At 38.2% G+C, this 27134-nt stretch overlaps 1 protein-coding gene across 1 annotated transcript in view; it reads left to right on the forward strand.

Annotated features, from left to right (window-relative positions):
* The window catches only part of LOC140233372 (1-phosphatidylinositol 4,5-bisphosphate phosphodiesterase beta-4-like), a 181771-nt gene that overhangs the window by 25907 nt on the left and 128730 nt on the right, over window positions 1–27134 (forward strand). Inside the window, exon 2 of the mRNA XM_072313489.1 lies at window positions 20450–20530. Coding sequence (XP_072169590.1) covers window positions 20450–20530 — 81 coding nt within the window. The remainder of the gene's footprint in view (window positions 1–20449; window positions 20531–27134) is intronic.

Consider the following 27134-nt stretch of genomic DNA (forward strand, 5'->3'; position numbering starts at 1 on the left):
ATTATCTTGTCTTTACGCGTAGGAAACACGGCGGAGAGATTTTGTCCGGTTTACAAACGAAAACTTGACCATCGTTGCAAAACTTATTTGATGGTCGCCGTTCGTTGTCAAACTCCGACAACTTCTGTCATATTTTTTGCTGTTGAATACATTGATTTTTTTTTTTTTTTGTTATTTGATACAACATTGAATCAAATATTTGTATTTTAACAACGTGTTTACCTATTAATTCTGTTGCGGCATTTACTTCAACTGGTCGTCGGCCTTCGCGTGGTTGTAATCATTGTTAACATTTATGTCGTCTTGTAAAATTTTAGAGCGGGCGGAGAGATTCTGTCCAGCGTTCAAACGGGAATTCGACTGCAGAACTTGTTTTAGCTGTCAATCCCTGCTGACTGTTCTCATTGTTTGTTATGCTAAAAAAGGGATATTGATTTCATGTTGTCAACATACCAAAAATGTCAGCTGCATTCGCCTTTTAACCTTACTGTAAAGGCGGATTTTTTTTCACCCACTTTGCGCAACCAGAAACTAGCGCAAAAAGAAAATTATGCGAATGTTTTCACTTGCCATTATGTTTCAGGAGATGATGTCTTGGTTTCGGTAAAATACGAAACTCTCTTTCACGGCCAAGTGCGAAGAATTGGTCACTAAGATTGTTGATGGTAGCTACGACGACTTGTAAGGAAACTTGACTGTTATCGAATTAATTGTTAAGCTTCAGGTGGAGAGATTTTGTCCGACTTCCAAACGGGAACTAGACTAACATTCTTATACTTATTTCAGCTGGTTGTCTTTCTTTGTTAAACTCCGTTGACTTCTGTCATTTTTGTAGCTGCATAGAATACATTGATTTCTGTGTTCTTTGACACATCATTGAATCAAATCTGTGTATTTTAATACCAGGTTTACCTTTTTACTTTGTTGCGGCATTTACTTCAACTGGTCGTCGGCCTTCGTCATGGTTGCAATATAATTGTTAAAATTTATGTCGTCCTATAAAATTTTAGAGCGGGAGGAGAGATTCCGTCCAGTTTTCGAACGGGAATTCGACTGAAGAACTTGTTTCAGCTGTCCATCCCGCTTTTGTCGATCCCTGTTAACTGTTCTTATTGTTTGTTATTCTTAGAGAAAGAAACAAAACAAAGAAAAAATTGATTTCATGTTGTCAACATACCATAGAATGTCATCTGCGTTCGCCTTTTAACTTCACTGTAAAGGCGGATTTTTTTTTCGCCCACTTTCCGCAACCAGAAACTAGCACCAAAGGAAAATTATGCAATTGTTTTCACTTGCCATTATGTTTCGGGAGATGATGTCTTCGGGAACACACACACACACATACAAAATATACCACACACACACACACACACACACACACACACACACGGAACTCTTTTTTTCACGGCCGAGTGCGAAGAATTGGTCGCTATTAGCCCCTTTTACACTTTCACGGATTGCATCACGGATGACCACGGATCGTCGGTCAGGGATCATCCGTACTATTTCCGGCATGACCGTGTTGACTTCGTGAAGTCATCCGACATTATCCTTGATCATCCGGCATGTCCGCCGAAAAAAAAAAAATGAGCTTGCTTAATTTTTCATCCCGGACATCACGGATGGAAATCAATACAAACTCTTCCTTGTCGGTACCGTCTACTCCGTGTTGCATCCGTATTCCTTCCTTGTAGGCACCGGCTACTCCGTGTTGCCTCCGTGAAGACATCGGAACGTCCGTATTAGCATCGACTCCATCCGGGATGAGAAATTCGTGTATATTTTGCCAATACAAGCTCAGAAAGTCAATGAAATTTGCTCACATCTTCACCCATCAGTACAGCCAATCGACTCCTCTAGTAGGTTTATATCGCATGAGAATCTTCACGTGACCCACACACATCTTCTTGCTGTTTTTTTTTTTTGTTTTTTTTTTGGGGGGGGGGGTTGATTTGTCTTAGTTTGTTTTGCTTTTTATGTTGTTATGTTCCCGCAAAATGAGATTTTACAACAAAGAGATATGCCTTTATGATGTCGACAAGCAGATGCGTATGTAATCTGCTGTAGATTTTCTGGTGTGCTTGTTACATATTACTTAGCTCTGGAAGCATGTCGCCCAAGAATGATAAAGTATCAAAAGAAAAAGCAAATGTAATGTGTCAACTTTTTGGGGATATCCGCGTAAACACCGCGAAGGGACCCAGTTGCATCCGTGCTCTTCCTTGATATCCGTGTTAGCTCCGTATCGTTTCCGTTGTGGTCCGCGTTCATTCCTTGTCTGTCCGTGTAGGCACCGTACTTGTCCTTGTAGCTTCCGTACTTGTCCGTGTAGACAACCAGTTGGGACTGTATTCACACCGGCATTGAAAGGAAAATCGATATTTTGCATGCCGGAACACCACGGATGACGATCCGTGGTCATCCGTGAAGCAATCCGTGAAAGTGTAAAAAGGGGCTTGTGATGATATTAAAAGATGGTAGCTACGAGTTGTAAGGAAACTTGACTGTTAGTGGTATAATATTGTTTGGCATCAGGTGGTGAGATTTTGTCCGACTTCCAAACGGGAACTAGACTAACATTCTAATACTTATTTCAGCTGGTCGTCGTTCTTTGTCAAACTCCGTTAACTTCTGTCATTTCTGTTGCTGTAGAATACATTGATATTTGTGTTCTTTGACACACCATTGAATCAAATCTTTGTATTTTAACACCGGGTTTGCCTTTTTATTCTGTTGCGGCATTTACTTCAACTGGTCGTCGGCCTTCGTGATGGTTGTAATATAATTGCTAAAATCTATGTCATCCTGTAATACTTAAGAGCTGTAGGAGAGATTCTGTCCAGCTTTCAAACGGGAATTCGACTGCAGAACTTGTTTCAGCTGTCCTTTTCCGGCTGAGTGCGAAGAAATGGTCGCCAAGAAGGTTGATGGTAGCTACGACGAGTTGTAAAGAAACTTGACTGTTATTGATATGACAATATATTGTTAAGCTTCAGGTGGAGAGATTTCTCCGATTTCCAATGGTTTGTTTCATTTAACATATTACAGATATTTTCTTTCAGTTACATGCATTCTTTCAAACGTTGGGGTAAGTTTACAATTATGAATGAGTATCTTATGCTTTGAATTGCACCATGTGCCCATTTCTATGCAAGAGCCAAATTTTCCTTTTCTTGAACTTGTTGGACACCTCAATGTCTATATAGAATAGTTATTTCAGGCTAGAGAGGCGCATCAATTTTGAACTTTGTGTTTGAAAGGCTATTGTCATCTTAAAGACGACTTATAATGTCGCTCAAATCGACTGAATGGAGCAAGCCCTCTTACGATGCATGCTCGGATCTACAAAGACTTTATGGTCTAGTGCTCCGACATACCCAACAAAGAGACGGGACGAAAAGCATCGGTGTCTGTTTTCTCTGTTCTGTCCTCACCCTTTCCTCTATTCTTCTATCATCCCTCCTCTTCCATGATATCCCCGCCTATCATATAGGCTAACACTAGAGGCGCCTGCCCCCGGGAAAGGCCGAGACTTCACCGGCGTCGGCGGGCGGGTCCTCTATATATATATATATATATATATATATATATATATATATATATATATATATATATATATACATATATATATATATATATATATATATATATATATATATATATATATATATATATATATATATATATACATATATATATATATATATATATACATATATATATATATATATATATATAATATATGTATATATATATATATATATATATATATTGTTATTATTATTATTAATATTACTATTATTATTATTATTATTATTATTATTATTATTATTATTATTATTATTATTAGATTTTGTAAATAATTAGAAGTATAGTGTAGGTTTTTATAATTGAATTTAAGTGTATATTTAAATTGAATATATTTTTTGGAGTAAATTGCCCACCCGGCACACCCGGCACACCCGGCAGAGAGCTCCACAAAACTAAAAGAACAACATCAGCATTGGTGGTACACAGGATGTGGTTGCTTAGGCGACGCTTTCTATTGTGGGGATGGGGATGATGATGTAGGCGACGCTTTCTATTGTCCGGATGGGGATGAAGAAGGTTCTTTTATAACGTGAAACGTTCAGCGTAGCAAACTTAATCTCCTGAAAGAGATAGCGGGAGTCCATTCAAAAAGAAACTGCCGCGTACTGTTGACGTGCTTGTACATTATACGAAAAAGCTATTCTTGCTTGTTGTGATGACTACACGCTGGCACAGCGGTATTCACACTGTTGCTGATCACTTGATGATCTGACAATTAACCTACATGTTGCATAATATTTTAAATGGGCCATTGGAAGTTTGACGGAAATTTGTATACATTGCTAACCATTCTCCTTTCGTCCGTGTATATGAATTCGTCAACATAGAATGAAATTTGAAGATTTGGCGCCTAATATATTTGAACCGAATTTTTGAATATGCTTCAGGTTCTCTTCCTGCAGATGTTAATCCCACAATGTCGATCAAATTATAAGACAGTAAATCTTTCTGAAGCGGTGGACACACAAAATTGTCATGTCAGTGATCATCCTAAGAATAATGTGTAAAGAAGACGAAGTTTAACCTTGCCTTTGGTTTTGTATTGTTTTACCGCTTAAGTTGCAACATGCGAACACAAGGTTTTACTGTAAAACGAGGAATAATTGCGTGCATGATAATTTTGCAAATTTCCCGAGAACCAAGAGATTAGCATGCAAGTGGAAGTTCTTGCCTACACTATATGCATTGAATGCCAGCGACAATAAGCATAATTATTATTTATGCCACGGATACTTTAATGATATTAAGAATCGCAAATCTTCAGTATGGCAGGGATGAACCATAAAAATCAAGCATAATCATGACTGTTTTAAGCCAAATAACATTGTTTTTTTTTTTCTTCTTTTTTTTTGTTTGGGTGTTTTTTGGTTTTCCTCTTTTTTTTTTGGGGGGGGGGGGGGGCGAGGGCGCCGTGGCACGGTGGATATTTAAGCTTCACGACTCCCAGTCGAAGGACGCGAGTTCAATTCCCTCCCCGCAGCGGTTACGTCCTATTCCGTCCTATAGCAACTCTTTTTACGATAATAATGTCAGGCGGGCCCTCTGATAGCTAGAGCACTGATAGCATTGAAGAGGCTACTCTAAATAGAGAAGACTTTTTTTTTTTGCAATTATCATCATTGTTATCGTTATTGTTATTATTATGATTATTGCGGGGTTGTTTTGTTGTTTTTTTTTTGGGGGGGGAGGGTACTATTGCTACAATATCATTAGTCTTGCATGAATGCGGTTAGGATATGTTCTACCTCCTATCTCTTTGTAACATTCATCTATCATCTTCACAACAAATTTCAAGACATCATTATGTTTGTGTCATGTACTGTAAAAGTGGATATTTTCGCGCGACTAATTTTTCGCGTTTGGCCGGGTAAGATGAGATTCGCGTGTTTTTAATTCCGCGGAATAAAGACATCACGCACAGGAACATACAGCAAGCAAAAAATATTCACGTGCTTTTATTTTCACGCTAGTTTCTGGTTGCGCAAAATTCGCGAAAATTTCAACACCGCGAAAATTTCCACTTTTACAGGTAGTAACTAGTTAGTAGGGATATTCATTTCACTTTGAAATACTGCGATAGTAATTGACATAATCAGACAATGATTATTTTTTTTTAGTATGGCAGGAAGGGCTCATCGTGAATCCAAAACCCAAAGAGAAGTGCGATTTGAAATGGCTGAGATATAGGTGCCCGCCTTTTACAAGAATCGCTATGTTTCACTTTGTTTCTGGAAATCTCTACCATTTCAGAACCGATCTTCACCAAATGAAATTTGATTTCCTGTCAGAATTGTATGCTCTTTAATATTTCTTTCTTTTCAAAGTACGTTGTATCTGTAAAAAGGCTAATAGCTGAATCCTCATCTCAACCAATTATACTATTTCATGCTTAACACCTTGAATATGCTTCTCTGCCCCTCGAAAAAAAAAAATGCGGACAGTTTATCAGCATGTAGCACATTGATTTGATGAAACTGCAATACTGAGGCTGTACTTTTTTACATGTTTAGATTAGTTTCGTTTTGATAGCAGCGGAATAGTGTGCAATGAAAGCCGACTTATGGATGTTATCATAATAATTTAGCGAGTCTTATACGATACACTGTTACCTCTAATCTTTAATCATAATTTTGCGATTTTCGTCTTTTACGTTAACTTTCAGTATATATATTATGTATCAAAATGGACATGCGCCATTTTAGATATTGAATGGAGTTATTCTTGACTTTAGAAATAAAATAGAGTAATTCTTGACAACGGTTTGTTACATTAAACATATTCAAAGTGGTTTTTTTTTTTCAGTACCATGCATTCTATCAAATGTCTAGTAAGTTTACAACTAAGAATTAGTATGCTTAGAATTGCACCATTGGCCCATTTTTATGCAAGAGCCAAATTTCCCTCTTTTTTGTACGCGGTGGACACCTCAGTGTCTATATAGAATATGAGAATGATAGTTATTTCAGGCTAGAGGGGCGCATCAATTTTGAACTTTGTGTTTGAAAGGCTATTGTCATCTTAAAGACGACTAATGATGTCGCTCAAATCGACTGGAGCAAGCCCTCTTATGATTCATTGTCGGATCTATAAAGACTTTATGGTCTAGACATTCCCAGTAGTATACGCGAAAGAGACGGGACGAAAAGCATCGGTGGTACACAGGATGTGGTTGCTTAGGCGACGCTTTCTATTGTCGGGATGGGGATGAAGAAGGTTCTTTTATTATGTGAAACGTTAAGCGCGTGGTCATCTTAATCTCCTGAAAGTAGCTAGTACAATATAGGAGTCCATTCAAAAAGAAACTGCCGCGTACCATTGAATTGTATATCAGAGAGGCTTACATCCTGTTTCTTTTCTCGGACGAAACGCTAAAGCAGTCCTGCTTAGCGACGGCGTTCACGCTCCATCTCACGCACTACCATGAGAAGGAATAGCGATACCACGCATGATACATGAAAACATGTTTAAAAGGCGAGAAAACTAATGAAGTTTAAAGTTGACTTCTCCTTCCTCTTTCAATGAAAACAGAATAATTGAATAGATCTATTGAAGCGGATTGTCACTGCTGCGAACGATCGCCATAGCATCGTTAGTCTTGCGAGCAAATCGAAATCCTAATACTTTTATTTTTGCCTGATAATATGAGTAGTAACCCTTTAAAGGACTCGTAAATTCGACGTTTCAAACAGTATAGTAAAACAATGAAATGTATTTCAAAAACATTTGGATGCGTTGGGTGTTAGCATTTAATAGCATCCATCTACATTTTATTTTCCGTCCGTATTGCACACAGAAACGCAAGCAAACATTATACTGTGAATACGCTGTAAAGCATCGTATCATTATCAAAAGTGTATGCATTCTTCTTTTATTTTCAGCCTGCTTAAAGTAGTAGTCAAACCATGTGATCAGTTAGGCAGCCTATGTATAAAGATAGTCGTTACTCAATATTCGTTTGATTTGTTACTGTGTGGTTACGATTACGAACGTTGGTTATGAGTCCGAAACACTCGTTCATATTGAACTACATGTATAAAGGTCAAAGCTGTTTCGATAGTATAGCTCGGTACGAGTTCAAAACGCAATCGAAATCATCAGAATGCTATCATAGGCGGAAATTATAGCTGTGGAAAACTTGTATTAAATATAGGTCAATAAAGATTGCCATATCCAATCTCCGTAAAAAGTTTTGATTCATGCCATCCTCTGAGCATTTTGAGATATTTTGCTTGTGTTTTGATTATGTTACGATTTAGGTTTGAACTATGAAAATTGAAAGGTGTGGTTACCTCAACGATGTCGCAGTTCCATTAACCATGATGTATGGGTAAAGGGAATTCATGACTTTATAAGACTAATCCTTGCTAAATTGAAGATCAATTCTTTAAACCATCACTTATGTCTTGTAAATAGATACGTCTGTAATCATAACCAAAATGCCTTAGGAGACAAAAATCATCAAACGTTTATAAGCGTCATCCGACAAATTTACAATTGACAATGCGAATGTATGATTGCCCCATTTGCATGTAGCTGTAAGCTATCTTTACGTTGAAGTTAACTTCCCTCCTTGAGAAAAAGAAAAAAAAGGTCGGGTTTTCGCCAGAGGTACTTACAGTTGTATTAGGAAACGGTATAAAAACAGTTATCAAGAGATAACCTATACAAACATGAAACAAACGCATATTCTGTTCGTTATATGCATGGATCTGTTTATTTGTTTGTTTGGTCATTATTTTAATGGCATTGATCTTGTTTTTTTTTAATGGCATCGGTCTTGGTCGGGGGAAAGATAACAAAAAAAAATGTATCACTCTGTTATCAGATCAGGATGATTGCGAGAAGGGTGTACATGTATTCCCGCCTTTTTTTTTATACAGGCAAACAAGAAAAGCTTTGTATGCTATTATAAAATCCTGGAGGCAAAAGACAGTTTCAACGTTCAACTTATAGTAACCACAGTTTATCCAGGGCTCGACACTAACGGTGGCCCGGTGGCCCGGGGCCATCAAAAACGCACATCGGGCCGCCAAAATTTCAGAAATTAAGACTTTGGTGGCCTGATCGGGCCACCAAAAAAGGACGGATGTTTACCTTTGGGCCACCAAAAATAAAAGTTAGTGTGGAGCCCTGGTTTATAGGACATAAAGTAAGTTAACGTCTCACTGACTGTGGTACTTTTGTTTTGGCAAAACATGAACACAAAGGGGGTCTGAAATTTTTTTGTACATAGTACTTGTAGCAGGCATTTATGCAGATTCTCCAACAGCATCGCTCCATTACGTCACTTCCTGCTATCAATGGCGAAGAAAGGATGATGGCTGCTTGATTATCCATTCCTTGAGATTGCAGGAAGCTCACCTTTCTTGTGTGTGTGTTTCGTTGTGTGTGGTTCTGTGGTACTCAGTTACAAGGCGTGAAGGTCCGAGTCTTTTCATTCTGATTACACATTTCAATACAGGCAACTGATTCGAGTTTCGCAAAGCTGTTGAGGCAAATTCTTTGAACACTTGACCTCTGAACTGTCAGGTACACGTACTGCACGAAAAACATTCTTATTTAACAAACACATTTTGTGTAGCGACAAAGCTTTCTGTCATTTTCTCAAATAGGCCCTACTTCTGAAAGTGCTCAGATGAAGATATTTCACAAAGAGAACACGAGTTAAAAATGGGCATCAGTTATTGTTCCGATTTCTCTCCCTGCCGGCAATAACTTATTCAACAAGTCTTTGGACTGGGAAAAGTACACATATATTCATTTGGCGAATTAGCGAATGAATTATTGCACGAATTGTCTTTGCGAAAAGGAAATTAACCTTGTATATCTCCAAAGATAAATTTTGAACAGCCTGTCACATAGTAGGGAACAGCTGATTATTATCATTATTTGAATGAATTATCTATTGATGAAGCCAATAACCTTTGTAAATGTACACTCGGAGAGCTGTCGTAAGTTCGCTATTTTGTGTTTTAGCTGTTATAAAATATCTCACATTATATAATATATATATATATATATATATATATATATATATATATATATATATATATATATACACATATCGTACTTTGTGTCTACACTTTTCAAACGCCATTGTGCGTCATGCCAATCACCACTTCATGAAATGTGGTGCGTGTATATCGCCGATCAGAGTCTTGCTCAGCTCATCAGTATTGCGCAATTCTAAAGCCCTCGCCGCCGCACGCTCTATGCCTTTTGTCTTCAATGGGGTCAACAGCAATGCTCATTAGCATCTTATGCTCTACAAGGGAAGCGGAGTCTCGATCGGGCCAGCCTTTTGTCAAGGCCCTCTCGCTGTATGGTGAAGAAAGCCCAAATGTAGCTGAGTGGGGTTGCGCGCTGGCGCGGTCGGCTGGGCTCGCTTCGCTCGCCCATTACAGCGAGAGGGCCTTGACAAAAGGCTACGATCGGGCAAGAACAATAGGTGCAAAGCGCACCGTGAAGTCGATGGTTGGAAAAAAAAAAATTGTAACGGAAAAAAAAAATGTCTCAAAGCAACCGTGATTTGGGACACTTTTACTAATTTTTCACACTGAAATTTTCTGAACAGATAAATAAAACACCAAGGAATCATTATCCGTCATAAAATAACTTCCCTATTTGACCCGAGTAGTGCATCCCCGTCATCTCTGGCTCATTACAGGAAAACTCCACGTGCGACATAGTACTCATTGTGAGAGAGCGCCACACCGAATAGACGTCACCTAATAGGTTGCAGCGTGAAAAGCTTAAACTTCTTTAGACGAGCATGGGATCATTTTCTTGCTTGCTTTCTTTCTTTCTTTCTTTCTTTATTTCTTTCTTTCTTTCTTTCTTTCTTTCTTTCTCTACATATGTAAAATAAAGAGAATATGTGCGTAATCAAACACAAAATCCTTACGTTTTGTTTTCCCGTTACCCGACTATTGCAATAATGTCGAAAGATAACTTTACAACGAGAAATGACAGTGTTTGAGACAGAAAAAAACAACAACAAAAAACGGGAAATAAAGATTTGTTGGAATTTGTTTTTTCATCACTGGGTAATACTGTCCCGTAGAATCTTTGGTTAGAGGGATTTAGCATTGCGTGCTGGCCAACGCGGCTCTAGCTGAAAGTCAGGGGATCGCGGTGATCGAACAGCAATTACTCGTTTACCTTCCTGTATATCAAAACATCCTTTGAACTACTGCGTATTGAAAGTAACGTGTAAAGGATAGAGAAAAAGACAGTTTGTTTTGAACAAAACAAGCACAAGTGTGATGATGGCACAATACCAATATACACACTGTCTCGAATAAAGAGAATCAGGCGCAAGTGTAGGGCCTATTTTCATACCCATGGGAACTTATCAAATTAAACAAGTACCAACTTGCACCAAAATGACGAGAACGCTAAATATAGAATTTCCGATCACCTTCGTAAATTTGAACCGAACCCGTTATCGCGAATTACGGCAAATTGCATGACATCGATCAAAACAACTCGTGACTATATCTGTTCGATCTGAAATTGAAATTAGCCTCCTACACTCTTAAAAAGAATAGGGTAAATCAACATTTAAAAGGGCTGAGGAGTGACAACGTTTTTAAGGTAATGTTGCATTCACCCTATCTATCCAGCTGAATCCAACGTTAGATGTGCTAGATACAGCTAGAAAAAGGGTGAATACAACATTTTGAAAACGCTGTCGCTCCTCGCCCCTTTTAAAACGCTGTTTTACCCTTTTCTTTTTAAGAGTGTAATGCTACGTGTTTTGGTTGAGCAACCGCCTCGACAGACCAACAGACATTATGCGCAATATGTAATCATACAGCCACTTCACTTTCAGATTGTGTACGTGGCGGTCGTCGCAAAGCGAATAACTTTGGAGCTGTATTTCTTTATTTATTTATCTATCTTTTTATGGCATTCAGTTACATATATATACCTTCCATTCAATCTTAGATTGGAACTACTTTCTCGATGTTTTCCTCTCTATCTGTCTTTCGGTATATGCAATGCTGAATTTCGTGTAGGCTATTTTCTGTTATTACTTTTCGAACACGAATCCGCCTTAGGGCTGGGTTCCACTGCCGATCAAATCCGCATGTTATGATCTATAGTCCGACAGAGTGTTAAAAAATATCGTGTATAGGAGGAAGCCAAAACCAATGTCGACCATAGATCGATCACATCCAGATCGATTCCGATCGCGTCCTTGTCGAGAGAGATTTGATTGGCAGTGGGAATCCATCGTTTCCATACTTGACTTCATGTATAGTTGCTATTACAGGGCCTACAGTTCGGGACATAGAGTCAAACTTTCGTTTTATAGGCCTATACTGATAGTATTACGCGTGCATTGATACATAATAAAGGCATTTCCTTCCTTTGTACGTTAGCGTGGGGACGATTAGTGAAGTTCACCACGATAATAATGAAAGGCTTGACCGTCAAAAGAAAGATGACCCTTTCCCAGGAACAATGAAAGCAGTGTCCAGCTGTCTTGAAAGACACCATCCTGGCGGAACAATACAAGAAGAATCGAATAAGACACGCTGATTCAACAACACACACAACGAGACTCGTTTTAGACACAGCTCGCAGAGGGTGCGCTCGCTTGTGAGTTGGGGTATCCCTCTTGCCAATTAGCTAAGAAATCATGTAAGCCATTTTAATAGTGTAAAATTTGTATGAATTTTACATACTAATTTTGGTGCAAACACCACACATCACGAACAGCTTCTTAGTGTAACTGATTAGGCCTATGATAACACAAGCAGTTGTATGGGCATAGTATTCGCGCTGTTACGTCACTGATAGGCAATCACGGGACGGATACACTGATTTGGTCTATCAACAAACATCAATTAGAAAAGCTATCTTTTTCGATTCTCTGATTAGATAGAATGATGTGGAATCGGGTTCTTTAGTGTGATCACTGTAAAGGTAAGATTATATGCCTAACTAAGACTTGACTCATTTCAAAAGAGCGCGTACCCTCATGTGATCCCCAAAATTCATAAAGAAAGGGGGAATGGAGTAGGGGATATAATAGGCTTTACCAAACATGCCAAATGGAGCAGCATCGCGCTGTCGACGATGCTTTTAACACATGTCCGAAATCATTAATTTTCCTTCAAAATATATGCAGCTGAGAGTGATCAATTTCACTAACATAAAAGTCTTAATCTCATTTCGTTCTGTCCCTTCTTTTTCATTAATAGAAACCATAATGATGAACGAGGATTCAAATCCTTAGGTTGTGGCATTTCTATTGCGTTTGACGGTTAAATTGCGGTATTGTGAAGGTTTCCAATTGACAGGACACATAATTCACTGTAATTTAGATCAGCTGTAGAACGCGAGCATCCAATATTGATCATTATTTTAAGAAATGTTTGTGAAAGGTCGTGAAGATATCTTACGATACTCAAATTTACATAATCATACTACCAAATACCCAACGTCGAAGAGCTCTGCAAACTTCATAGTTGTGTTGATGATATTAAGCGATGGTCTCGCGATAATCATTTGAAATTGAATTCTGATAAATCAGAATTGTCAGGCGGGCTAGTTTTCTCACAAAAATGTATCTCCCAGTCCGTCAGAGATCTAGGAGTTATGGTAGATAAGCATCTGAACTTTAAAAAACAACAACAAACGAACAAATGAAATAACACACACATTAAGAACTCATGTCGTTCTGCTGCATCAGGGGTATTTGTAAAAATACATTATTAATATCCGTAAGTTATCGGAGCAGTCTTCCACCGAACGTCTAATTCATGCATTTGTTACTTCTCATCTTGACTACTGCAATTTCCTTCTTGTTGGTCTCCCTGCTTCGAGTATTGCACCAAATTCAAAATTCAAAATACAGCTGCAAGGCTTGTAACCCTGACAAAAACATCTGACCAAATTACTCCAGTTATCCAATCCCTCCACTGGCTCCCCATACATCAACGTATCACCTTTAAAATCATCCTTATTGTTTACAAGATAAATATTATGGATTAATCTTACCTCCCTTCCGCTCCTCCACTTCAGCCTGTTCTCTCTCTTCTCTCCAATTATCACGTGGTCCCGCACATACCCGCTATGGTGATATAGGACCTTTTCTGTATTTCCCCACCTCTTTGGAATAAACTCCCTCTCTATATTCGTATAGCTGAAAGTGTTGATATGTTCAAATCATTGTTGAAAACTTGTCTGCTTACTCAATCCTAATCCTAAACCTTCAAACAACACAAAATCCTAATCTTGTTGTTGTTGTTGTTGCTGTTATGTACATAATGCTGTATCTTAATTATACCTCTATATTTTTAAAGTATATATCGGGCATCCTTTCTCTTTATACGATTATTGGTGCTGTTCGTCATTCCCAGGTTCGCTATTCCGAAGGGTCATTAATCTGAAACGCACAAATTTCCTATACCGAGGTTCGTTAATCCGAAAATGAAAAAGGGTTCGTTAATCCGAGCATTGCGTTATTCCGACTGTTCGTTATTCCGGAGATTCGTTAGATTGAAAATGAAATTCGGAATAACGAAGCTTCGGAAAAACGAATCTTCGGACTAAAGAGTCTTGTGAATAACGAACCTTCGGAATAATGAGTTGTTACCAAGATTATTGGGCATTGGCAGGTTGATGTGCGATGCGTTGTAATGTGCTGGATTGTAAGCAAAAGTAAATATGTTATTTTTTCTTAATTGATCAACTTCATGTACATTAAAGTGTAGAGAGTTATATACGCCTACGCATGATCATCTTGATCTCAGTGGCCTCAAAATATAATTTAGAAGACATCCCATTGCAGCTGTAACAAATCTGTTAATCCAAAAATTACACGAAGGTTCGTCATTCAAAAAGGCGAATTATCTATCTATGCCGAAAAATAAACGTATGGCTCATCTTGCATGATTTAGAAAATGATATAAAGTCTCATCCACAGTCACAAAATAAGGAGATGCAGTTGAAAATAAAACAAAATGACAGGATTTCACAGCACACTCACCCGAAAGAGGAATACATATCACACACGAAACCGCTTTCGTCAATATTGGAGCATTGTACTATACATGGTGAATGTATGCTTTGCGTAAATCCAGTTTCCGAACAAAAAAGCTATACTCTTGAAAGCTTAGTCAGGGGAGCACAATTGACTGAAAAAAAATCATATCAATGAGATACTTCAACAGACTAAATAGAGAAATCACAGGCCTGCTTCTTAACTCTTTATGTGCCATGGTGGAAACACCCTGTGTGCCAAGTTATTCTGAGACACGAAGGTAGTCATGCTTTGAGAAAGAATGCTGTTTTTCCAATTTGTATAACTTCTACAAATTTCTGTTAAGATGGGCGTAATAGTAGGCAAAGTTGAAGAGGAATGCCAAGCTTTGTTTCGATATAAATTGTATGCCGACTCTATTTTCATTTTTTTTTTAATGACCAGTTGCTACATTACTATAAAGGCATGACTTTTGCACATTAAACCGTGACAGAAACATAGAATGTACGAGTAAATCTAGTTGGGAACATCGCTTGATAGTCGTTCACCACCTAGAATGCAAGCCGTATACTGTTAGTATGAGAGGAACAAAAGCACGAGAAACGCTTTCATTGTGCCGCGGGATTAGCAGTAATTAGCGGTTTATTGATCCGTCTTGGCGGCTTTGTTTGTTGAGCAGAATATGCGAAGTTGGCATGCCGTCGACTGAGTCGGAGGTGCGAACGTGGCACATAAAGAGTTAAAGAGTTAGTATTGATATTATACACTCGATTTATTTAGTGCTCCACTGTGAATCGAGCGTAAAAATACAGCTTTGGTTATTGCTGAAAGCAAAACGGAAGAACACTTCGAATCGCAGCGTTTATGATTATATCAGTATGCTTTACTTTAATGTAGCTTGTAGATACATGCATAGTACTTCCCGTGTCCGAGGCACTCGGATAGAGGTCATGAACTTCATGTCCAGTTTTATCATTTTTAGTATGTCAGTGTAGTTCATTCTATTAATGCTAGATTTCATCAGCCCCCCCCCCCCCCCCATGCTGAGTCTGATATATCAATACTAGTACCCGCCTTCACGATGTGCAAAATAGCGCGTTACTGAACATGCTCCAATACTCGAGGTTTTTTTTTTCCAACTTCTCAGACAAAAGAGCGTACACGCGAGGATTGTACACTTTTTGGTTCAGACGCTCCAGCCACCCTCGGAAAGTTGAGGGGTTTTTTTTGCAACCGTTCACACGTACAGAAAATAACCCGCTAATTGCCAATCGATGAAACTATTGTTCTTGTGCCTCACAGTGGTGTGGAGAGCACGCTGTTGTTAATGATGAGAATAAAAGAACTCAATCAAGTTTCTAAACCCGACCGTTTAAGTACTGTCGGGGCAAATACCGCGCTCATTCAGAAATATCAACAAGATTTCTGAGGTTATGTATCGCGCTACTGGTTCGCACTAATTTTCTGTTGTGTGTGTGTGTGTGTGTGTGTGTGTGTGCGTGTGTGTGTGTGTGTGTGTGTGTGTGTGTGTGTGTGTGTCCACATGTGCAAAAGACTGGAGTTTGCTAAAGGGTAACAAAAATTGAGTTCTGTAACATGCTAATTTGTGTACGTGTGAACCCCCTATTACAGGTATGTTGTAAGACATTTGTTGGACTTTCCTACAAAAGGAGGTTTGATTCTAGCCTGCTCGCTTGCTGTGTTCTATCATTTATTTTGCAGTAACGTGTCTGTTTGTATTGCTGGTATGCCATACGGAATATTGTACCATGAATCCACCTTCCTGGGGACCGTTTCATGAAACTTTTTGTCAGTGATTTACACTGACAACTGTTAAAAGCTACTGAAATCCTTGCGTCTGATTGGCTGATGGCAAATTTGTCGGTGAAAACCTCCGACGAACTCGTTGATGAAACGCCCCCCCCCCCCCCTAGTTTGCAGGCACAAACCCTTGTTGGTCGTATAGGAGTCTGCATGCGCCAAGACTAATACACGCACCACTACACTGCAGCCTCAACACAAGGCCTATGGGACAGTGCCAAAGTGGTGCATGTAGTAGTCTTGGCGCAGACTCCTTTACGACCAACAAGGGTTTGTGCCTGCAAGCTACCCCCCCCCCCCCCCCCCCCCCCCGTTGATCTACTTTGCGATTCGTTTGCTTTGTATACGCCCTTGAACAGGTGGCGGTTTTTTCCTCTCTCTCTCTCTCTCTCTCTCTCTCATGTCATGATGATGATAGTCGTGTATTGAATGTTATAGGATATGACTATAAAACTGATCTGAATAGCAATGGTGATGACAATTACTACTGCTGGCATAAGTGACAGCTAAATGAACAGATGTTTCCTTGTTCTGATTTCACCTCTCCCTCATTTCTCACTCTTGTTTGCCCCCTCCCATGAATGATAAAAAAAACAACAACAACAACAGACTTAACCGCACAGCAAGTCAGATAAATGCGTGCTGGCAACCAATAGACCTACGTGACACGTATCTTTTAGGTTCAAAATAACTTAATGGCCACGACAAATCATATCAGAGGAAATAATGGCAGAAGAAAAAAAAAATGACAACCTTTCTAGTGTAAATTTCTGCGAAAACAGGTGCCCCCCCCAAAAAAAAAAAAATGCGCGCACTGCAACTATTTCAGGTTATAAGCAGTCTGTAAACCGACCGAACGGCATAATTCTATTAAAATGTCGCCTTATCTCGGCTTCTTTAACAGTAAAAAAACCACACGTTGAACAGTATTGGTGTATTACACATTGATGTTAACACTAAAACAAAACAAAGGGGTTATTCGTCGCTTCATACTTACAATCAAATCACGTGTCAAAAAAAAAATAATGATGATATAAAAAAGGTTCCGAATGCCGAAGAAAATATCGCTTTCCTAGATGCCGCTGCAACAAGCTGAAGTTTACAGTGTAAGAGCTATACCTACCCAATTACACAACAGTAGGCCTACATAATATCATGACAACATATATTGAAACTTCTTTCGATCTCACACTCATAAAATCTGCGTACCACTGCGTGTGAAAATTAGAATGAACATCACGGACATATCAACTGAGAAGTTCCTCTAGATACTTCTTCCCGACTTGGCGATCATCAAACAGTAAAAGACGTGACTATTAATTTATTTGTATCGAATGTAAACTGTTTACTGTAAACGAAAAAAAAAAAAAAAAAAAAAACTATACGGAGTGCCTCCTCCGTTTATTGTCCTTGCCGTAACCATGGAGCTACTACGAAACCAAACAAGAAGCACGCATGGACGGCGCGTTTCATTGAACTTGATAACCACGTGTTTCGCACTTCGGCACATATTGCACTGCGCGAAACGTAGCGATTACCGTACATGTGGCGGACATACTGACTTTGGTCAAGGAATGGAAATGGAATACATTAAGAAAAATATCATGATATTTAAATACCGACATCATGAAAATGTTTTGAAACAACGAATGATTATTGAGTATAGAAATGAAAATGCCAAACAAAGATTTTCATTCGCTCATAGGGAAGCTCTCTAGAAGAGATGAAAGCATCTCCCCTCGTATGGCAGTATAAGTTTCCCCAACAAGCTGAGGTTAGTGAGGTGTACACCAGGGCTCGACACTAACGGTGGCTCGGTGGACCGGGGCCACCAAAAACGCACGTCGGGCCACCAAAAAAAGTCGGATGTTTGCCTTTACTTTTGGAAATGGACAGCGGTAACAGTCGACTCCCTATAAGATGCTGAAATAAATGTCAGATGTTGTTTTTATTTTTGGAAATGAATAACGGTAATATTCGACTCCGTACGGTACTAAAATAAATGTTGGATGTTTGCTTATACCAAGGATGCTTATACTTTTCGATTTGAATAACGGTAAGATTCAGCTCCGTACGGTGCTAAAATCAATGTCAGAAATTCGATTTTGCGTTCGGAAATGAATAACAGTAATATTCGACTCCGTACGGTGATTAAATAAATATCGCATGTTTGCTTTGACGTTCGGAAATGACTACTAATGATATACAACTCCGTACGATGATAAAATAAATGCCGGGTATTTGCTTATGCGTTCGAAAGTAAATAGCAATAACATTCAGCTCTGAAAGATGTTAATATAAGTGTCGGAAATTTGCTTTGACGTTCGGAAATGAATAACAATGATATTGAACTCCGTACGATGATAAAATAAATGCCGGATGTTTTCTTTCAAGCTCTGGATTTGTGGAAAGATAATAATGTATGTTCATCACTTTTTTTTTTTCATGATTCATTCAAGAATTTCGGGAGTCTGACAGCCATCGGATCTCGTTACGATGTTTTTGTATTGTTTACAGACAAGTATGGCAAACATGAGAGCAAGGCTTCATAGAAGATGAATTACCCTGGTGGCAATCATTGAACGACAATTTCAATTCAATGGGCAATCGTCGGGACCACTCGCGATGTTAGAAAAAATAAACACCTCAGCATCGAGCAATTTCTATTATTGAATGAGCAATCGTCGGGACGATGTGCGACGTTTCAAACTCATACCAAACGGTGATTTAAGTTCAATGGGCAAGCCTAGGGACGATGCGCGACGCTTTAACAATTACTAAACGCGTCTCTGACCAGTGATTCAAGTTGAATGGACAATCGTCGGGACGATAAGTGCGACGTTTGAACAATTATGGATTAACAAACTCGCCACGGAACGGTGATTTAAATTCAATGGTCAATCGTCGGGACGATGAGCGACGCGAAGCCATCACCAAAACCTTTACAAAACGGTTAGTCAAGTTGAATACGCAGTCGTCGGGGACGATGTGCGACGTTTGAACAATCAATGAAACGCTTCGCCGATCGACAAAAGACCTCCTTAATTGATTAGTCGCGACGAAAAGAGACGACTTCGTTCCGACTCGTCGGAACCATCTTTTGTTGATATTTATAATGAGCCAAAAAGAGCGCAGTAATGAGCACATGAGGCCCAAAATTTGGATCGTCGGGGACGATTGGCGACGATCTTTTGTCTCATATCGTCGCGACGAAGATATCTCCCTAACACAGATTTTCTGTTGTGCCTTACCATTTTGCTGTGTGATGGATATGCAATACATCATCGGTCACACTCTTGAACTAAAGGACCCACAATTTACAAAGACTTTTGAATGCGACACAAATTGGTAAATACCATTCCACAACTTACACCTCTTACATGTTGTCCCCTATTGAGTGGATCTATGTGTTTACCCCCCAGCAGGTGGCTTATTACACTGCTGTGATGAATCGACCCCCTGCCCTGGTCTCCCCCATCAGAGGGGGTCAGCCAGGATTGATGACCTGAGCATCTAGGGGGTATCCCCTTAGACATGCAATCCCATGGTAGAATTGAGTTACTGGAGATGTTGTGATCAGGCAATGTCAGCCCAATATTTTATTTTTCCATAGAAACAAAACAGCACAGCTCTTTCACCATGGCACAAAACAAATTGATAGTAGATTGAATGTGGAGGGGTAGTGTAAGGTTGCATACAGAATTTACTTTTACAACTTCATAACCATGACAACATGACTTCTGTGATAATGAGAAACTGGTGTGATTGATGATGACAGTTTGAAAATGTGCAATGTGGAATGATTTATTTGCAAACTAGATCATTTTTTTTTTTTTTTGGTAACAAGTGAAAGAAAATATTACTGTGACAACCCGAATATTCATAAAATATTTCAAGGTGGAGTGGGAATATATTCTTACTGTTAATGAGGATACATTTCTATATGAATGCTGAAAAACATATTATTTCATGTCAAGATAGCCAAATGAATGTTTTTGTAATGTGATTTTTGTGTGATTATTTCCCTTTGAATTTCTACAGGATTCTGGATCAATAGAGCAGAACTGTCTCTTCAAGGTTGATGAATATGGGTTCTTTATCTACTGGAAAAGTGAAGGCAGAGTACGTATCACTAACTACATTTGTATGTCCAAATATATTAATATGTAATGCAGGAATAAAAGTAAATCAGTGTAGTACATTTTGGTTGATTCTTGGTAACATATAGCCAACGCACTCATCATTCATATTTTGAAGAAAATTAGTGACCAAGAGAATGCTAACAATTAAAATACTGTCATCCACTTCTCTCATGTGGACAATGTCATATTTGGTTTCAAATGAACCCTTCATCCAATGACCCATTTTGATTAATTGATTGATTGATTGATTGATTGATTGATTGATTGATTGATTGATTGAGGCCAACTTAAACCATTTATTTGGAAAGTAAAACACAAAGACATATTTTCAATGGAGGAAATGTAGATAGAGGGTTTCTTCTGTTTGTGCAAGAGGAAATCTTGTCAGGATTTAACTTCGCTTGTTAACATCTCATGGGAGAGATTTGTTTGCCAGATTGCACAAAGTAATTTAGCATGCCCTGAATATTCAGTATTACATGAGGGACAAGTTTCACACTTCAAAATGCTGAGTGGCTGTAATTTTCCAGCATTTTCAGTTCAGAATGATATCTGTAGATATGAAGATACTTATAATGCTATTTTTGTGAATGTAAGGGGGAAAAAGATACAGCATGATTTTGTTTTTTGATTCCAAAATGCAATGATATCATCAATTTGCATATGTGGGCAAAGTAAGGGAGTATGAACATTTGTGTGATACATATTTTTTGAAGGTATAGATTCATCTGATTCTATACAGATTATGAATGAAACTGCAGTAACAGCAATTGCTGTGGCAGCAGCCAAAAAATATCCAATCAGCTGTGATTATTTTGAGTTGCTGTGATTTTATAACCATAATCACTGCAACTGACAAGAATGATAGAGCCTGTGATAAAAAAAGGCCCTTGATTACTACCATGTCTTCCAGTGGGAGTGAAACCCAAATATATTATGTGAAATTGGTCTATATTGTATGAGTAGAAGTCATCAGTGAAGTTTGAGGAAAATCATACCTTCATTTACTTACCTGAGCAAACACAAACTGACAGGAATAACTTATAAATGAATAATAGGACTGTGTGGAGATGGAGATATTATTGTCTCATTAAACATAATGGCTGATGGAGATATAATTGTTTCATTCAACAAAATGGCTGGTACGGACAGTTCTGCCTTCTGCAGACCTAAAAATGGAGACATTATTTGCTTTCCAAGTAAAGTGGCATCCAGCTTACCAAAAAGTGCTCTTGATCAAATATTGATATGGTGCTTTAATAACTCTAGTGGATTTATCCTTCCCATCATATAATGGCTGTATTTATCCAGGCAACGGAACTTATAGGCACTGGTGCCACACGTGAGGTGCTCCATCATCCAGTGTATGTTTAAGCTTTTTGTATGAACTGACGTAGGACCTTTAAGGGAAAGTTCAATTAAAAAATGGAGTAATTTGGAATTGAAGTAGTGAAAGAAAGTTATAGACTGATGGAAGCTTTAATAGTTTCATGGAGTAATGTATCAAGAAAGAAGGCATTTCATTTTTCTTGAGCAAGACATAAATGTAGCATTGTTTCTCAAGGATATTTGAATGTACAAAGTAATCGGCTGTGTGTTTGTTTCATTACTGAAACAAGCCAAATTGTAAACACCTAAGTGGATTTTTTACATAAAATGTTGCTAATTTCTGAGTTTCTCACATTGAAGGTTTATACTAGTCTTCCAGGACAGATGCAAATTTTGTTTCACATATTCCAGAAATATTGTGTTGTGAAAAAAGGTTATTGTTTGTTTCCATTTTAATGTACAATGTACATGTATGTATACTTCCCTAGTGTCATTTAAAAACTTTAAAACGTCGATGATTTTCCTTCAGCCATCTGAATGGGAGACAAAGTATATTTGTCCAGTTTGCAACACTGAAAATTGATAAGCTGGTATATTGTAGAGGTAGGTAATTAAGACGCTTTCTTAGAGTGATAAAACTAGAAACTTCTTTGTAGGTGGTGAGGGAATAAATGCTGTTCATAGCTTTCCAGTGAATCTATTCAACCCGAAAAACAGTTTCAGCCATTATTCTTGGTACAAACGGTGAAGTGACATTGGGTTTGTTTTTATACCTCCGCCACGAAGTGGTGCCGGAGGCATTATGTTCTCGGGTTGTCCGTCCGTCCTTCCGTCTGTCCGTCCGTCCTTCCGTCCGCCCTTCCGTCCGTCCGTAATTAATTTTGTGGCAAGCGTAACTAAAAAACCTTTAGAGGTATCCTAATGAAACTTGGCATGTATGTGTATTAAGGGGGTGAAGTTGTGCCTATCAACTTTTGGGTGCACATGCTCAACGTCAAAGGTCAAAAGGTCAAAGGTCAAAAGGTCAAGTCAAATACATAAAATTTCACTATTTCCTCCATATCTATGCATTGCCTGAAGATATTATCTTGAAACTTAGTGTATACATGTATTACCCAATTAAGATTCTCTGGTGAAAGTTTTGGGTCATGAGGTCAAAGGTCAAAAGGTCAAGTAAAAATATTAGAATTTCACTTTTTTCTCAGTACCTTTGAAATTGTTCAAGGTATCTTCACGGAACATAGTATGTATACATGTACTGACTGGCAGTGATTATCTAGAGAATTAAGGGTTCATGGGGTCAAAGGTCAGGGGTCAAAGGTCAAGGGCAACACTTCAAAATTTTACTATTTCCCTCATATTTAAGCTATGCCAGCAGTATTATTTTTTACACTTGGTGTATGCATGTATTTAACCCAATAGAGATTCTCTGTTAATTTTTTCTTTCTTTTTGCCTCAAAGGTCAAGATCAAGTGAAAGTGCTGAACTGACTGTTTCCTCCATATCTAGGAAATGGTTTAAGTTATCTTGAAACTTACTACATATCTATACATGTTCTGCCTGACAGTGATTATTTTAATATGAATTTAAGGGTCAAAGGCCAGATGAAAATGGCAACAATTTACTATTCAATACAGAAATTGCACTTTTTCTCCATACCTTGAAAATTACTCAGTGCATAAACTTATGAATGGATCAAAGTCAAGTTAAAGTTCTTAAATCTCCAAATACATGGTCTCCTATTCATCCAATTAAACCTAGGTCAAGGAAAGTGAACATTCAACAAATTTGTGACAAACTTGTCATTTTAATGTTACGACCAAAATCACTCTGAGAATGATCGCACAAAAGAAACAATCAACTAATGTTCAGGCGGTTTATTAACAGTGATATTGTGGGTACAGACTCGTAATCAGTTTTCACATCAGCACAATAATGATCAATAGAAACAATTACAAATCGGTAATAGAATCACTTACATATTATGTTATCAAGTAGTCCTTTGAAAATGTTCAGATACGATGTTCGATGCACCGATGAATGATCCTTGACGCACCGATGAATGATTCCTCCGATGTAACTCCAAAGGCACAGGTTGCATTAATCCACAGTATAAATCCGGGGTAAAATCCACGATAGATGTTCACGGCGAAACTCGCAGAATCCAAACATTGTGACGACCACATCCAGTTGATGCGTTGAATGATGATTCACTTTATAATGTCCAGCAAGGAATCCAGCCCGTCACAGCTTTGCCATAATAATGTCCGTTGACACTAAAATATGGAGTCTCTCTCCAATGTAGGCAAATTAATTCTCTGCAGGCAAAATGTCTCCCAGGCTTTATCTCCACAAACACAGTTTGTATAGTAGGTCAGCAGGTAACACAGGACTGACTATAACAAGTCGCTTCAGAGCCAGAAGTGATGTAACTCTCAGAGCAGAGGTGTTGGGTACTCTGCCTACCTCAGAATTTCTCCTGCTTATATACTATCCATTCACCCCTTTCTAGTACATTCTGTAACTTTCTCCAACCTGGGGCCACATACCTGAACATACTAGCAAGTCCAAATTCCAGGAATCCTGGATGACTCACTGCCTAATATGTGCATAACATCATTGCCAAAATTAACTACCAATCACATTGGGCTACAAGGGCAGTGCCTCACTCAGCCAGCACTTCCTAGAATTTTCTGGAATGGGTTAAATCATTCTAGATTGAGTGAGCTATAATGTATTTCCTGTCACATGCATACATGTACTGTAGCTACATTGTATACCATGTAGAAAATTCCCCACTGATCTGGTCAGCCTGTATGTACTATATCTATATCATATAGAATGTCCTCCATTAATCTGGTCACCCTGTGTACATACACATTAAACAACCATGCATACAGCCTTGATACATGTACATAACTACTTGTGTGTACATTTGTGACATTAATATTTTGCCAATTTTGTGAAAATGTAATGACACATTGTCCACATGTACTATAGACCTATTAGGAAAACCATGCATTATGGCGGAGGCATACCAGTTGCCATAGCGACATTTCTAGTTCTTTTTTGTTTTAAAAACTCTAAGGTGATTTGTACTGTAAGATTTCATATGCTGTAAATGTGTGACCAATTTTTCACGCTGAACGTCTCAAAAATATATTTGCGGGTTCTTGAATTTGTGGTGTGCAATTGTCAACTCATTCAAAATGTGCAGAGAAAATTGTGAAGATATTTTCATGGGTTTTAGAATTTGCGCTAGCCAGAAGTAGTGCAAAATATGCAAAAAATTAATGTTTCGTGAAAATTTCTGCATTTACATAAGTACAATGTGTGGAGACATTCTTCAACCATGCAAATTTTTGTGACATTTGCAGAAAGAATATCTGACCTTTAAATGATGCGTTGAAGTGAAGTGTTCACACAGTCAAGAAAGTTCTTTTATGTGAGCAGCCAGATTATTTAATGACAAAGCCTTAGCGACAAGTTTATCTGCATGTGCAAATACAGTATACTGTTCACTCCTGTTATAACATACACAGTTATAATGAAATCTTTATCAACCACAAATGCATCTAAAGGGAGAAGAAAAGAATTTGAGAAATGATAGGAATGGAGATGCAGCAAAATAGTTTAATTTTATTCAAACTGCAAGTTACGTGTGTATGATGATGCTTGACAATTTCAACTCAACCTTTTATGATAACAAAGTACAAAATCTGAGAAATGGGATTTGCTCAAATTGAACTTTGTCACATGAATTATTAACTAGTATGACAATCGAATGCTTGAAACGGTCTTCACATTTTTGCAATGATTTATATAGATGTAAAGCCAATGAAAAAGCTATGACCATTCGCGTAGAGCTCTCATCAGAGTTACAACAATGTGAAAAGAGGCAAAGCGAATGTGTTATTCAAAATTTGTATGAAAGTTATGTGCATTATAGAAATGGAAATGCTTGCTCTATAGTCCTTGAGATGTAGTTGATTACTGTGTATTGTATAGCATTCGTGTTGGCAGCAAAGCTCTTTGAAACGTTGGCCTTCGTTTGTTCTGTATTGTTTATCCCATTCTTTTTAGTCTCATGTTTTTTTCACCCAGTAAATAAGTAGTCTATGAGTGTTTACATGAGGAGCGTATGGTGTCATGGTTGCAATGGAACTCATAAGCCAGCCAGCCAGCCAGCAGTGGTTGTTATGACAGTGGGCCAGGTGTTTCCTTGAAGTAATTTGATGAGGCTAATTACCGCCGGTTTGTAATTAGTGAGATGACCCTGAACCAGCAGATGAGCTGCAAAGCAACCTGAAAAGCAAAAACAAGTCGGCCTCATCTTTCTGTTCTGGAAGAGACAATGTCTTCTCGTACTATCTATTATTCTCCCACCATGGAAAGATTGTGGCCCACCTATTCTGAAAATGAGGTGGCTTGGGTTGACAGAAGAATGCTACTAATGTAATAGATTTTGAGTCTTTTTTTTTTAATAATCTTACTACATTTTGGAGCATTTTGTTGAGATGAGATAATCTTGTTCCAGGGCATCTTACAGGGTTTCTTGGTACCTCTACCACTTGTATTTCTCTCTCCTTACTTTTGTTTATCTGTTTTTTCCCCATTTTACCATTGACATTTAGCTTAGAGTTTGGCAAATAATATGTGTAGGAGCACCATGTGTCCCGAGGGCCTGAAATGTGTTCTCCAACAATATTGTAAACAGAAAAAGATGAATATTTGTTTACAAAATTATCCTTTTTTTATTTTGAATGCAGTGAATGTAGAATCAGTGAAAGTTTTATATGCACACACATGCAGACACACTTGCATAATTTTATATAATATATTACACTACTATAAAACAGGTAATGAATTTGTTAAAATAAAAAAATATACTGATGAACCAGGGAACAAAAAGAAGGGAACTAAAATGTATTATGGGTATGAACAAGGATTTGAGTTGGACAAAATGGCACTGTCAATGAATTTAATGAAGGAGCAAAGGCCAATGGTTAATAATGAGGTGATGCCAACCTTACATCATTGTCTGTTCATTATGATGTTTATCACTGATTACTGGCATTGTATACAATAAAGACCTGCTGTAATAATGAAGATAGATATGAATAAGGCATAATGGTATGATAACTCTGGCTTGGGAAAAGGTCAGACTTAGATGAAACAAGGCCATAATACGTTTGTGTATTGTATTGTTTGACTCAGCAGCTTGGGTAATGCATGATTTATTCATTGAATTATGT

This window comes from Diadema setosum, chromosome 1, assembly GCF_964275005.1.
Source record: "Diadema setosum chromosome 1, eeDiaSeto1, whole genome shotgun sequence".
NCBI classification, from domain to species: Eukaryota; Metazoa; Echinodermata; class Echinoidea; order Diadematoida; family Diadematidae; genus Diadema; species Diadema setosum.